Source organism: Cupressus sempervirens, chromosome 8 (genome assembly GCF_028749045.1).
Source record: "Cupressus sempervirens isolate cs-2001-9-10 chromosome 8, ASM2874904v1, whole genome shotgun sequence".
Classification (NCBI taxonomy): domain Eukaryota; kingdom Viridiplantae; phylum Streptophyta; class Pinopsida; order Cupressales; family Cupressaceae; genus Cupressus; species Cupressus sempervirens.
This window is the reverse complement of record NC_143125.1, coordinates 511,521,387-511,535,657: the sequence shown is the minus strand read 5'-3', so window position 1 is coordinate 511,535,657 and position 14,271 is coordinate 511,521,387. Positions and strand designations below refer to the sequence as shown.

Sequence of the window (14,271 nt, the reverse complement as noted above, 5' to 3'; positions counted from 1 at the left end):
GAGATTCCGGGAGGTGGGGAAAATGAGCCTCATTTTGGGGATGGGTGTTGTATAGTATACACATAGAACTTGAAATGCTAGTTATGACATGATGTTTCAGTAGAACATACTAAATTAAAATACTTGAACATAGCAAAATTGTAACATGAACTAGAACCATCGAACATTCAACATAGTAAAATATGACATACCCGATAGTAACAATCAAAAATCAAAATTCAATTACCCATCCCAGTGGCAGCATGGTTATGGAATGGTAGAGGTGGGGGTACTTGGGTACTCAAGTACCTAGTGCTGGGACGTCTCGGGGACGGGTACTTTGAGGTTTGGGATGCGGGTACAAGTCCTCATGTTACACTGAATTTAATCCACATTCTATTTATCTAAACAATGTAAAAGTCTTAAAATTGTATGTCGAAAAATTGGTTGCAAATTGTCAATTGCCTAGTTTTATAGTTGTCCTACTTTCTATGATGTAAAATTTAAACAAGTTGCAAAACCTCAATTTTCATGCTGATATGTGGGCAACTTTGCTATGGCTTCATGCTGATTTTATGATCGAAGGAGAAGTCCTCAATGCATGGAAGAGGTCTTCATTCACCTTTTGCAAGATTGAAAGAGACAACATTGGATCTATGAAGTATCTAGCAGGATAGAGGCTCTAATGCATCTGTTGATCCCACCTCATGTCAATGATCTTACACATTGGTATGCAACTAAAGGATCCAAAAATGACAGTCTTCTCTGTGTTTGTCCAATTTTTTGCCAAAAATATATCTGCATGTATTGAGTGTGATCTTGACAGGCTAGTGCCCATCATTGGACTTTGCTAGCCGGGTGTAGCTCCTTGCGTAGACTGATAGGCTGGGGTAGCACTTCCAATTGTACAATGGGCCAGCAGGATGCACTTTCTCTAGATTGTACGGTAGGCATCGTGCTTTATAACGAGTGTCGACTTATTCAAATTACCCATAAATTCTTGTTGATCAATGATGCCTGATCATCCAATGCATCAAAAAATGCTAAACTACCACTCAGTTGAAACAAACAAGCATTTCAAATTTATCTTTGGGCCACAAAAAATTTGTAATGCAAGTTGGTTGGTGGCAAATTTTGTCAGCCTTGGACGAAGAAATTCCTTTTCTTTTTGGGAAGGTGTTCAACATATGTAACATCCTTGTGTGATTTTAAATGAACTCCATGATGGTTTTTGGCATCGTTAAAAATAAATTTTACCATACAAGCATAATTTGGTAAAAGTTTAGGGGAAACTGTGATTAATTGCACAACAGCAAAATTCCCAACTTGTGCCTCTAAAACTGTTTTTTTAGTAAAATATTGTTGATCACAGATTTTAATGGTTGTTCTCTGATCCCTGCTAGTTTTTTGAGTATAATTGTGATTTATTCGGAGAGACAAAAAGACTAGGTTTTTGACTATAATTGTGATTTATTCAGAGAGACAAAAGACGAAATCACTATATTCTATTTTCTATTAAAAATATTCACATAGCTCTATTGCCTAAGAAAAGTGTGAAGTTATTGATTTCCTATTGACAACTTACTCTCAAAAAAGCATTCAAACTGGTTCACTTAACTGTAGATTTATGAGAAGAGAAGGATAAATCTATTGGATGTTGGATGGAGATTGTTGGAAGTGTGTTGAGCATGTCAGAGATTGTTATGTGTGTTGACATTAATGTTTTGTCATTGATGTCAACATACTCTGTTGCTGTTGCAGACTGTGTTTTATTTTCTCAGTTTAGATGATTTTAGTTGTTCAGATGATTTATTGAAGATCTTGTGCTGCTATTATGGTTGGTGTTTCAAATATGTCTGTAGTTGATTCTGGTCAACTTACAGAGGTTCGCATGACAGATTGAGCGTGTTATGGTCGATTTATCAGTTGACTATATTTCAGTATTCCTGTGTACAGTGGTTAAGTTCAGTATTCCTGTGTACAGTGGTTAAGTATTTTCTTCAGTATGGATCGGATTTGACTGTTTTAGTAATTGTGAAGCTGGTTGTTAGTGGAGATGTGTAATGATTGCCTCAACTAATGTTGTTCATGATTTAGAGTTCGGCAAGTTATCTTTTGGTGTGAGAGAGTTCAGTATTCAGTGTTACATTGATCACTACCAAAATGAGTTTAGATTTTGAGTTGGAGATGTGATGAAGCTTCAAGATGCTGTTCATGCTGCTTGTTGGCGTTCTTGGATCGTATTATGATCGTGTTGATGGTTCACATTGATCGTGCTGATTGCATGAGGTGATTTGCTAGCATGTTGGCGTTTCTTCATTCAAGTGCCAGCTGACATGGTGAAGTAACATGTTGTATTCTTGGTGTGGTTTTGGCGATGCTATGGCATGTTCAAGGTTGATGTTTTGGGTCCTTCTAAGTCTTGATTGACTTGATTTGGACTGCTTTGGAGTTTGAGTATAATGTTTGTATCATTTGGTATTACAAGTCTTGGGCAACCTAGTTATTGTTTATTGATTGTAATAATTAAGAGTGTGGTTTGTGAGTGCTATATGTATTTTGCAACTGAGGCGAAAATCGTATTTCACTAGAACTGTATTGGCATTGAAGATGCTCTAAGTGAGTTCGGTTGTATTGGATAGTTTGTCCATCGTGTGAATTATAATAAGAGATTGATTAGAAAACCCGACTGAGGGCCAGATCATGATATTGTATTGTGGGAAGTCTGCTCTAGGCAGTAGGCCTGTGAATGCAAGTGCATTCCCCTTTTGTTTCTCATTTGCTCTTAATTGGGCAGTACTTTTAGCAGAGTACATTCATCTTGTGAGTTTGACTCCCACTGCGGTTTTCCCTTAACCAAGTTTCCTTGAGAACATATCTGGTGCTATGTGTTGTGTTGTGGATCTTTCATTACTGTTTATCATTTAGATCTATAATTTGTTTAAGTGTATAAACTTATAATTGTTAGAGTACAACTAAATCACACCCCTCGCCCTGCCGCCCCCCTCAATTGTGCTTGCATCCTTTTTAGGCCTAACAAAATCAATTTACATTTTAGGTTAACATGTATACCCTTGAAACCTTTTTCTCTTGTACTAGGTACAGGTTCGCCTAAGGGTATGCTTAGGTATGCCTAGGGTATGTACCTAGGCATCTGGATATTGTCAAGGAATGTCCCAGGCATACCTAGACATACTGAATGCACCGAGCACCAAAAAGTAATGAAAAAATGTATCTTTTTACTTTTGTTTGTTTCCAAAAGCTCTTAAACACCCTTAAAATCATCTTGCTGTCCTTCAAACCCATTAGTGTCTCCACTTCCAAAACCTCACTAGTTGTTGGGATCTCGTGTCATAGAAGAATTTTGATTACAATGAGGGGATGTGAGAGTGGAGACCAGAACCAAGAACTTAGACAAGTAAAATTACTACTAGTAAATGCCTATTGATAAAGATAAATTATGAAGTATCAATTATGGAATATCATAATACCATATGTATTGTTGTTTTACAATTTTGTATATTTCTTTAAATTTTGTGTGTTTGTAACATACACATACACATACACATAGATACGTACTCATATGTATTGTACCCAAAGGCAACAAAAATGTGACCATACCTGCATATCTATTCTTGTACCTTTACTAGCATATAGTTTGCACAATTTTCCCTACAACTTGTACAAATTTCATTAGCCCTGAAAATCTAACATCAGAGCATTGGTTTTGCGTAAGTTCGTCATTCAAATAAAGGGGTTGTGGTTAGACATTTCCTCGAAATTATAATGTAGATCACAAGCATCATACAACCTAGGTGCTTCAAATATATATGGTATCAAAATGCCTTTCAATTTTAAAGACAAAGAAGTTTTTCTCCCTTATTCTACATTTTTTAAGATCTGGTTTTCCCTCTTTCATTCTTTTTTTTTTTTCAAAAAGAATTATACTTTTGTTTTGCTGATATTCTCCCCAAATGATTTTCTCTGGTATGGCTTAATCCATTGCATTTTAAAAACACTCTGCTGACAGCAGAAACAAGAAAGTTAATGTGGACAATTCCTCCCATCTGTCCACTCATTTGACATCATCATACAACTTGTCTTAATCCATTACTTGTAATGATCCTGGAGGATATTGCCCAAATCCCCAAACTTGTTTGTCAAAATGTTTGTTCTCAGTATCTTGTAAGTGGGGGTTTTGAACTTTGGACTTGCAATTGTAATAGCATCCACCATAGACTGCCATTATGGAGAATTGGCAATACAACACAAGCTAGAGAAACAAAAATTAACAATGGCCTTTGTCACTTGCACATGAACAGTCCTCTTCCATCTTGTGCTCTATGAAAATGGTTTCTTTAGAAATAGACAATAATATTTTCCACCTATCTTAGATCTTTGAGATGTAGAACAATGCAAAAAATAGGTCTTGTTTGATGCAGATCGTTATGATTGCCCCAATTCATCGAAGTGATCAACTTTTTCCTTTCAAGAAGTCAATTTAATTGGTGCCCTAATCTTTGCTTCTTTCACTACTTTCAAATACTTCTAAAGAACCTTCAAGGCTTGATGAGTAACATTTTTAGCATCCTTATTTCAAGGATTGACTTCTTTGCCAAATGCTTTTTGAAGTGAGAAAATACCACCATTACATAGAGCAACACACATTTATGTCCATGTAAAGTCTCTTTGAGTGGCAACATTGTTAGAGTTCTAAGGTATTTTCTCATTAATTAAATGATTTTAATTTAATTATTAAGTCACTTATTATCTCTTTTATACTTAAGCTAAACATTAGGCATATAATAGTTAATTATTTTATTAATTATTATAATGCAACCTTGGTTAGGTATCCTTTAGGGTTTTGATCCCCTTCTATAAGGATAGATCGCTCGTTGTAATTTAGAACAATTCATATACTTTTGACTCAATTGGAATTTCTTTTTGCACATCAAGAATATCTCCTGTTTCATGGATCTCTGAGTTCAAGCCTCCACAACTTTTCTTCTCTCTTTTTGTGATAGGTGTTTCCATGCAAATGATTCTTGGGAGTTGTGGGTTGAACTTTCCTCAATTTTAACATGGTATCAGAGCCCCAAACTTTCACACCCTTGTTCTCTTCATGAGAGGTTTGGCCTTGGTTTTCAGATCTGTTTTTTTCAAAGGATTTTTTATTGGATCCAGGGGAACTTTTGTTTTGGGTCACTTCAAGCCCAAATATACATCACCATTGAGCTTAGAGCGCCCAAGACCACCCCATTTTCATATAAATTATGTCAAGTTTAGACGATGTCGCAATGTGAGGCAAAAACATTTTGGCCCAAGATTGTATGAACTTGGGCATGAAAAATGAGATTATTATTTTTTATTTATGAAAATATATCACATTTTTAAAAAAATTTATTTATCAAAAAAAGTTGAACGCTTTTTTTTGGCACATAATTTAAAGTGTTGCATGTGACTTTATAAAAAAAAAGAATAAGAGCACTTTTTTGGAGCATTCAATAGCGTAGCCTATACAACAGAGGACTATGCAGGCTTTGACCTGCATGGTTTCTAAGAGACCTGTTGTAGGTCTTTTTGTGGCCCCTGTGTTAGCCTTTTTTGGGTCCTCATGCGTTTCATTCAAAGTAACGAGAATCAGAATCGCAAGGCCGAATCGAATCATGAATCGGCCATGAATCAAAATTGAATCAGCCACGAATCAACAAATTTAAAAAACCTTGAAATTTAGAGACTTTAACAATTTAAAACTTATTTCATACACCCTTTATTGAATATAACTTAAACAGACTATAACATCATCAAATAGAATTTAACATACATAAACATGGAACATAAATGATAAATCCATCACATATGTAACTATGTTGCACGTAAAATGTAAATTGTAGGTTGTAGCAGAAGTAAATAGAAATCATAGAATCATAATGATTCAAATCATAGAATGTATGTAAGATGAAGATCCATATGACATCAAATCATAAATGTATGTAAGAATCTAAGATAAAGATCAATGAAACGTATGTATGTAAGATGAAGATCCATAAGACATCAAATCATAAATGTATGTAAGAATCTCAGATGAAGATCCTCTATTCTGCTCATGCTAAACAATTAGACGGCCCATTAGGGTTAAAACAAAGAGAAAAGGCAAAAAATATTATTAAAAAAACATGTGCTTTTATTTAACAAAATGTCTTCACTTTTGGCTGCCTGTGCTGATTCATCAGGCCGATTCATGCGGTTTTTTGCATGAATCGCATGCCAAAAAATCAGTGATTTGATTCACTGACTCCAAAAAAATTGCCAGGCATGAATCAAATTGCCAAACCGGCAATTCTAGCGATTTTAGTGTGATTCTCAGAACTATGGTTTCGTTCAAAGAGCAAACTCTTCTGCCACGCATGCTAGCAGGTATGATTCTAGAGGATCACGTAGGCCCCTCCACATCAGCAAGCGGGCCCCATCTTTGCGTAGCACTTTTTTCCAAGTGCTTTAACTGTGCCACGTGGTGTTTCTTTTATGCCTCTAGTTTTTGGTTTATTCGAAGCTGATTTCACGGGTTAAGTGGGTGGTTTTGCATGTGTTATTGGGCGGTTTCGACCCTTCTGATCAGTGATTTCCGGAGTTTTATGACATTTTCAAATTTAAAGGTGGTTTATTTGCATGCACAATGGTTTTTGCCCGTTAGTTGTGATTCCTAGGGCACAAAGGCAATTTTTCGGCTTTGAGCGGTTACACAGCAGTTTCTATGCATTGTGGTTTTTTCCCCATATGCATTTTTATGACAACGGTTTCGTCTATTTGTTGCGTGGGTTTGCATTTCCATAGGCGGTTTTATGGCCACTAGATTTTCCTAGCTTTGACTTATATTTTCTGGCGATTGTGCTTTTTCCTAGTCTTTTTTCGGCGAGGATCTTTTTTTTGGCGACCAAGGTATTTTTAGGGCAAGTTTTCCTGACAAGTTTTTCCAATGATTGGTGCTCGTTTGCCTTGACAACCATCTGACCATCAAATTTGGGCTCGTTCTTCACTGCTGTCAGCATTGCATCAACATACCTATTAGCCCTTATGGCTTTGTTTGGACCTACATTTAGTTTTTTGCTCATATCACGGGGCATAGACCCCATTTTTTGCAAATGAGATATTGCCAGAAAGATGGTTCCGAGTCTGTCATGGTGGTGTAAATATTTTTGAGTTTTGATGCATTTTTTATGACATTTTTTGTCGTAAAAGTTAGCGGTTGCACTTTTGGAGACATCTTGAGCATCCGATCTCCGTTTTGGAAAAAACTTTATATCGTTGGAAAGTTTGTTTTGTGCCTTTTCCAGTGATGCTAGTTGTTTTTCCTAATTCTGCTTCAAGTACATTCTATTCAATAATTTTCTTGTTTGCACTTTGGTGGATATCTTGGTTGTTTTAGGTTCTGGGATCATTTTTCGTTGCTTGGGTTGACTCAGTTTGGGCTAATCTTCTGTTGTACCAGCCTTCTGTTTCTTCTGATCTTGTTGACATCTTTTGTAAGCATTTTTTGCAAATGCACTGAGATAAAGTACCACTCTACTGCATTTCGGGATCTTGCACATCTTTGTCTTGTTGTACTTGCACTACATTATAAAGTGCCATGGGGGGTTTCATGTTGTCCATTTTCACTATCTACCTTTGTGAAGTGAGCATTCCTTCCATAACATTAGCCTCACGATGTATCGATGACACATGTATTTATAGTTGTTTGTACTTATTTTGCACTCTCGATGTCGTTCTTCATTCTGCAGGAGTTTATGCATTCAGTTTCAATGTATCTATCTTACCTCTCAGCATTATAGGGGGGTTCTATTGGTTTTAATGCTTTCTTAGTTCGATAGAGTGAGCTATGTATTCGATATTTGTTCTTATGTACTAGGTGATTGCTGCGGTTGGATACCTATGCATTTCGGTGAGATGGATCATTTATCATATAGGCACTCTTTCGTTCCTATTTTTGAAGGCCATGAAGATATCTTCCATCTCCGATTGATCAGCTCTTCAGACTTCGTCTTCTCTACCTGGTCATGTTCTATTCAGTTGAGATTCTTCATATCAACAATTTGACATAGTTTGCAGCTTTATGCTTTAGTGGTGCTCTTCATCTCTTTTTGAAGCAAAGTTTTTGCCATGTTGTTTTCTCTATTTCCCCACTTTGTAGAGACTTCCTCTTGTTCTTGGGTACTTGATCAAACTTTGTTGCTAGGACCCATTTGCATTTGCTTTTAGTAGTAGTTTCTAGGTTTTTAGCTACTCCCCAAGTTTATCTTACGGGAGGGTGTTAGAATAATAAGATATTTATTTATTAATTAAACTATTTTGATTTAATTACTAAGTCACTTATTATTTCTATTTTACTTAAGCTACATATTAGGCCTATAATAATTAATTATTTTATTAATTATTATAATGTAACCTAGGTTAGTTACCTTTTCGGGTTTTGATCTCCTTTTATAAGGATTAATCTCTCTTTGTAATTTAAAACAACTCATACACTTTTGATTCAATTGCAATTTCTTTTAAGTACATGAAGAATCTTTCCTCTTTCATGGATCTTTGAATTCAAGCCTCCATAGCTTTGCTTCTCTCTTTCTGTGACAGGTGTTTGCATGCAAGTGATTCTTGGGAGCTGTGGGTTGAGCTTTCCTCAACTTCAACAAACATGATCAAGTTTGCACAAAAATAAGGGTTGATTTTTCAAATGTTAAGCAATTTGAATTTTTCCCTTATTGCTTCAACAATATATATTATTTATCACCCCAACCTAATTACTGTTTGATATATCTATATCTACAATGCTAAATTAGCTAATAGACCACATCTCCCCACAAATCTAAAAGTAGGTTTAAGCAAATATGCATGTGATAGCAAAGTGGTGTGTGAATAGAGTGACACCACAAGAAGGTCTATGAAAGGTCTCAGGTTTTTCCTAAGCTTATGTATTGAAGTAACAGCACGCCTAGTTTCACTAGACCCTTCATGGGTAATTAGCTTAGCCAATGATGGTAGATTAGAATAAGAAAGAGAAGAATGTTCAGATAAGATACATACAGAGAAAATACTTGTAGTCACTTTATAACTCCAATTCTATAGCCCTTTAGATAGACCTTTGGGGCATCATTTACTACGGTTTGAGAGGGTTATCTTGCTGAATATTATGTTTTGTGTGCTATAGGGATTAAACACTATGCATTGTTTCTACGTATATTAGGTTTCCAGAAAATAATTTAATTGCTTTACAATAAGATAAAGTCTGTTACAATTACAGAATTGTTATTTAGGGTTTTTGTGGTTAGTAATAAGTATGTTCTAGCTTCAATTAAGATCTTAAGTCTTCAAATAATCAATTTAGGGTCGGAGTTGTGGTGTAGAAACGATATATTTAAGAACCCTATCCTTAACGATAAACCTTTGGAGCAGGGTGTAGAAATAGCATACTGATTTTCTAAAAATCCCATTTCAGGGTCTTGGGTTAGGGGTTAGATCTAAAATCAACACTCTACTTCAATAGAACATTAAGCCTCAATTTCTAGATTTAGAACTATATTTAGGGCACTAAAACAGCATAATAACAAAGACTTAGATTTAATTAGTAAACTTCAAATGAATACTAAAATAATTTAAAATAGTCAATTGTTTCAGAACCTAACCCTGATTTCAGATATTTTGGTCCCAATCTAGAAGATGACCGCTGTTTATCTGATCAATGTGCGTGCGTTAAAATCAAAGTGATTCAGAAACTCTACCTTGGACTTTTTTTTTTCCAGGATTTAGGAATTTGAGTTTGTGACTAGAAACATATTTTCTAAGTTTATTTGTTATGAAATATTTAATGGAGCACAAAAATAATTGAGAACTGTTAAACAGTTTCAAAACTTTATCTGGATTGAAAATATCTGATCAATGTTCCTTCAAATCTGTCTGAATCTTCAAACACATGCAGAAAAATGCACTTATAAACCCTATCTTAACCCTGAATTATTTTAAGGGTTTAGGACTAGGGTTTGTGTAAAAACAAAGTTTTTTTTGGATGGATAATGAGCTGAAGTCTATATTATTTTTTATTATTGTTCAGATTAACTATTATTATGTGTCAAGTTTGAGTAGACTCAAATTCAAGACCTCTTAGGTAAGAGGCTTGCAAATTATCACTGTGTTGTAGGCTCTTGCCGAATAGAATTCTAATTTTTATTTATTATAAAGCATTAAGTCTAAATGAATACATAGATTAGTTTTAAACAGTTAAAAAGTTTGAGAATGTTGTCTAAATTTCAAATATTTTAGTGTTGTCTTGGAAGGTGGGTACTGTCGATCTGGTCTGGGCACGTTCAAACTGGGGTAGACTTCTCAAATATAAGATAAAATCATGCTCAGAAACCCTAAAAAAAATATTGTTTTTCCGAAAAATTCAAGCTGAGCACGAGGCTTTATAGCTAAAGAAAGATAGATGGATGATTTTTAACGTCCACGAGGCTAAGAATAGCCTATGGGACAGCCTTCCAACTAAACCAGCTTTAGTAATTTGGTTCTTTTTTTGTGCAAGCTGATGATGAGCCCACCAAACTTCTCACTGTTCTCCTCGCTGAATAAGTTGTGCCAAGAGCTGCCAGATATAATATCCACAAATTTGACAGTCAAAAAAGCATCGACTAATAAATTGACATTCTTAGGATATTTTGATTAATTTCATATTGGCAAGATATCAAAGGAGTTCGACTGAAAATCAAATTTCTTACGATATTTGAATGAACTTCGTATGGTTCAGGCTGAGAATTAATAAGAAGCACTTACATGGTTTAAATAGTGCTGAATAATTTTAGAAACCTCATGCTTATAGCATCTGTTTTTGTTTTGCCTACCATGTTACAGGTTAATTCTGTCAACAATGTACAACTAAACATGATGGTCCATGTGGAAAAGAAAAACCCACTAAGGATTCCAAAACTTTGTGAATGTAGTATTTCTAGTTCTTGAAAGCATAAATCAGTTTCCAGCTTGCAGGCTTCTAGACTAGGTACTGCGAATATAGTTTCTGATAGTGAATTCACATTAATTGTGGAAATAAATCTGATTATTCTAATAGAACTTTGTCTGGACTTGGCATTTCTAATCAAATTTACCACTATTTCATTGACTTCATATGCCCTTAAATGTGTAATTTTTTTCTTTGAAATTGGCAGGTTACACGACCTGCATTTCTGCCTTGTTTAGGCTTCACTACAATTGAAAAACATTTGCTTCTGCCACTTGTCACGGATGTGATCGTTGAACAAGGTATATCTCATGTGTCAAACATTTCTATTGATTTGTTTTATTGCAGAGAGCTATGGAGCCTGTATTGGAATACATTTATTGAAGTTGAGTTTAGTGTTTGGGATCTATGTCAGGGTGAGTGAGATGTTTTCCTTTGAATGGTTTGAAAATAGCTAATTTTTTTCTTAAATGTATATTATAGGGTGTTTGCAGGCAATTTATGGAATCCACACTGTTAGAGTTGAGAATCTGGCCCGTGGAAAGGCCACTGCTGTTGATGAATTCCAGATTCAAGGAGTTGTGAATCCTGCACTCTTTAGGAAGGTACTGTTCTTTAACCTGTTCATATACAAAGTCAAGTAGCTTTCTAAAAAACCATGATTTTAAAGTTCTTAGTAAATATAATCCTATCATTTGCTCAGGTAATCTTAGCCGAAGCTTCGAAGTTTGGGAAGGAACCTGAGATTTCTGGCAAAACTATGTCTTATCATCTTCATGACCAGGATGGTCCAATTGTCGATTTTTCTCTGGAGAATGGTCAAAATCTCCACAGATCGCAGTCCTCAAGCTTGAGAGTGTGTTTTTTCTCCATAGAAGCATTCACGGGGAATGGTTGCTTGGTTGTTTTGGTTACGTTGTTGAAATAATCATAGTCTATTTTCATTTGAACTTGATTTTCTTGAGTATTTTATGTTGGGTTTTGCTTATAATTTACTATAACTACTTTCGAAATCATTTTTTTGACAGATTATTTTTTAATCATTAAAGACAAGGATGACTGTTCTGTTAGTTTTGCTAGACGTTGGAATTGATATTCCAATATAATTTTAGATGGTAATTTATAACTCAAAATTTCTTGCCTAGGGGACACCTGGAAAACTTTTCTATAAATACCTAGTTGAGATGACTTACAGGACATCCTCACAACAGTATTCTTAATTAATTATTTTTGTTTGATTGATTGACAACATTCCCATTAGCATGACTGGAGTTTTAAATTCCTATTCCACTAACCTTAGAGAAATTTAGATTGATGTTCTGCTCTTGTCAAGCTGAATAGCTCAAAATTGGTATCAGCACATTCAGAGACCAAACTCAAACATTTTTTAGCATAAACTCAATTTGATAATTTCATACTGCAATTGAAGTTTCACTCATAGATGTGCGGATTGCTTGTCTTTTTTTGCATTTGGAATTTTCTGGATGTTTATGGATTTGTCTACTGCATCAGGTTCCTTATTCAGTTCAAAATATTCTGACTGGGGCTGGTTCGGTAGGCTCCAGTGATACACTGTTGCTCCATAAACTTGATGAGGTTGAACGTTCAGTCAAGGTATGGAAATAACTTTCATGCTTTTAATTTTGGAAATGGTTCTTTTCAAGTACTTGTAGCAGCTTCATATTTTTTCTTGATGGACTATGTTTTGTGTCCCAGAGGATTGAGGCTTTGGTTGAACATTCGCTATCTTCTGAGACATTGCCACGGATGAGTGCATCATTGGCCTGATCTATAGAAATTTGTAAAAAGCTTGACTGAATATCTCCTACTTATCAGCTTATTCTTTTTTAATTTTTACGGGCAAAATCCCCTCTTACGCAGAACTCAAGGTTTTGTGCTTTTCCCATTTCTCAATGCTTTGTTATTATAAATGTTACCCACACTGTATATGCATAAGTTTTCCATCGACCCAGGAGAAATAAGCACATTTCCCATTAGTAGTCTCATGGAACAATCCAAAATTCAATGTAGATATTAACGCTTGTTGAGTTGACAGACAGACAAAACTTTTCCTATAAAACAGGATACAGAGAGAGATGCATATGGACATTTATGAAAAATTAGTTTTCATAATGCAACTTGTAAAGTGAGTACTCGGGCTTAACCAAAATACTTATTGACATGTTAACTGTGAGAATTGACACGCGGAATCCTTGTGCCAGTATACTATAGGAAAAATGTTGCTATATAATTGATTCTGTTTGACATTTGTGAAATTATTCTCCTAAGCCTGCTTATGCAGTAAAATATTAGAACAATTACAACAGAGTATGGAACACCCATTTACCAGCAAAGGATGTGATATTTGAAATTTAATGATGTGGATTTTCAGCACCTGTACTTTGGCAATCAATTTATGGTAGATATGGGTATATGTATATTATTTAAAAATCATATGAAAACAAGGATGAGCATGACATAGTTATATTTTGTGAAAGGTAACTTGTATTACTCAGTGGACAAAATTGAACTACTGATGCTGCTTATATGCTATAGTTCATACCATAGTTACACAGCCACGGGGGACGGTGGGATGGGGTACAAAGGGGCCTTAATTTGGGGACGATAGGGGACAGTGGTAGGGGAAGGGGGTGAGTTGTATATACTATACATATGGTACTTAAAATGCTAGTTATGAAAATATATTTTTGCAATATAATATATAAAGATGTAAAAGAGTAAATACTTCAACATTGCATTATATTGGATCATCGAACATCGAACATAAATGGCCAAAACAACAAATAATCAACACTGGGATGTCCCCCATCGTCAACAGAGGTGGCCAAATTTGATGGTGCTGTTGGGATGTCCTTGGTATGACCCATCTCCGAGACATGGGGCAAAGAGGTGAGGGGACGTGTCTCTGCGTTACTATGGTTCATAACTTCATACAAATCCTGCAAACCCTATAATCACGTTTTAAAAATAGTTGTCTTAGATTTTGCTAGAAAATTTAGACTAAAAATGTAGGAAGCAAATTAACTCTCTTAATAACCGCTCATAACTACATTATTTGTTGAGTAAGTCAAAGGAAATTTTTTAATTGCCTATCTGGAATGTAAACTTGTATTGACAAACAACTTCTATTTATGAATGGATGGAGGTGGATTGTTGATAAGGAGAAGCACTAGTTGCTTCGTCAGTATGGCAAAAATCGATAAAAGGAAAATTTTATTTGTCAATAAAACATTAAATGTTGGCATAACTAGCTAAAAGGAGTCAAGCTATGA

At 35.2% G+C, this 14,271-nt stretch overlaps 1 protein-coding gene across 4 annotated transcripts in view; it reads left to right on the top strand.

Moving 5' to 3' along the window:
• Window positions 1-13,254, top strand: part of LOC149543445 (uncharacterized) — an 86,358-nt gene extending 73,104 nt beyond the window's left edge. For 2 of the 4 annotated variants that reach the window (XM_089798237.1, XM_089798238.1), the window contains 5 exons: window positions 11,187-11,280; window positions 11,462-11,583; window positions 11,682-11,834; window positions 12,491-12,592; window positions 12,695-13,254. In XM_089798237.1, the coding sequence (XP_089654363.1) occupies window positions 11,187-11,280; window positions 11,462-11,583; window positions 11,682-11,834; window positions 12,491-12,592; window positions 12,695-12,766 (543 nt within the window). In that variant the 3' untranslated portion in view covers window positions 12,767-13,254. The remainder of the gene's footprint in view (window positions 1-11,186; window positions 11,281-11,461; window positions 11,584-11,681; window positions 11,835-12,490; window positions 12,593-12,694) is intronic. The other 2 variants (XM_089798239.1, XM_089798240.1) reach the window with 1 other exon arrangement.
• Window positions 13,255-14,271: the final 1,017 nt, after the last annotated feature.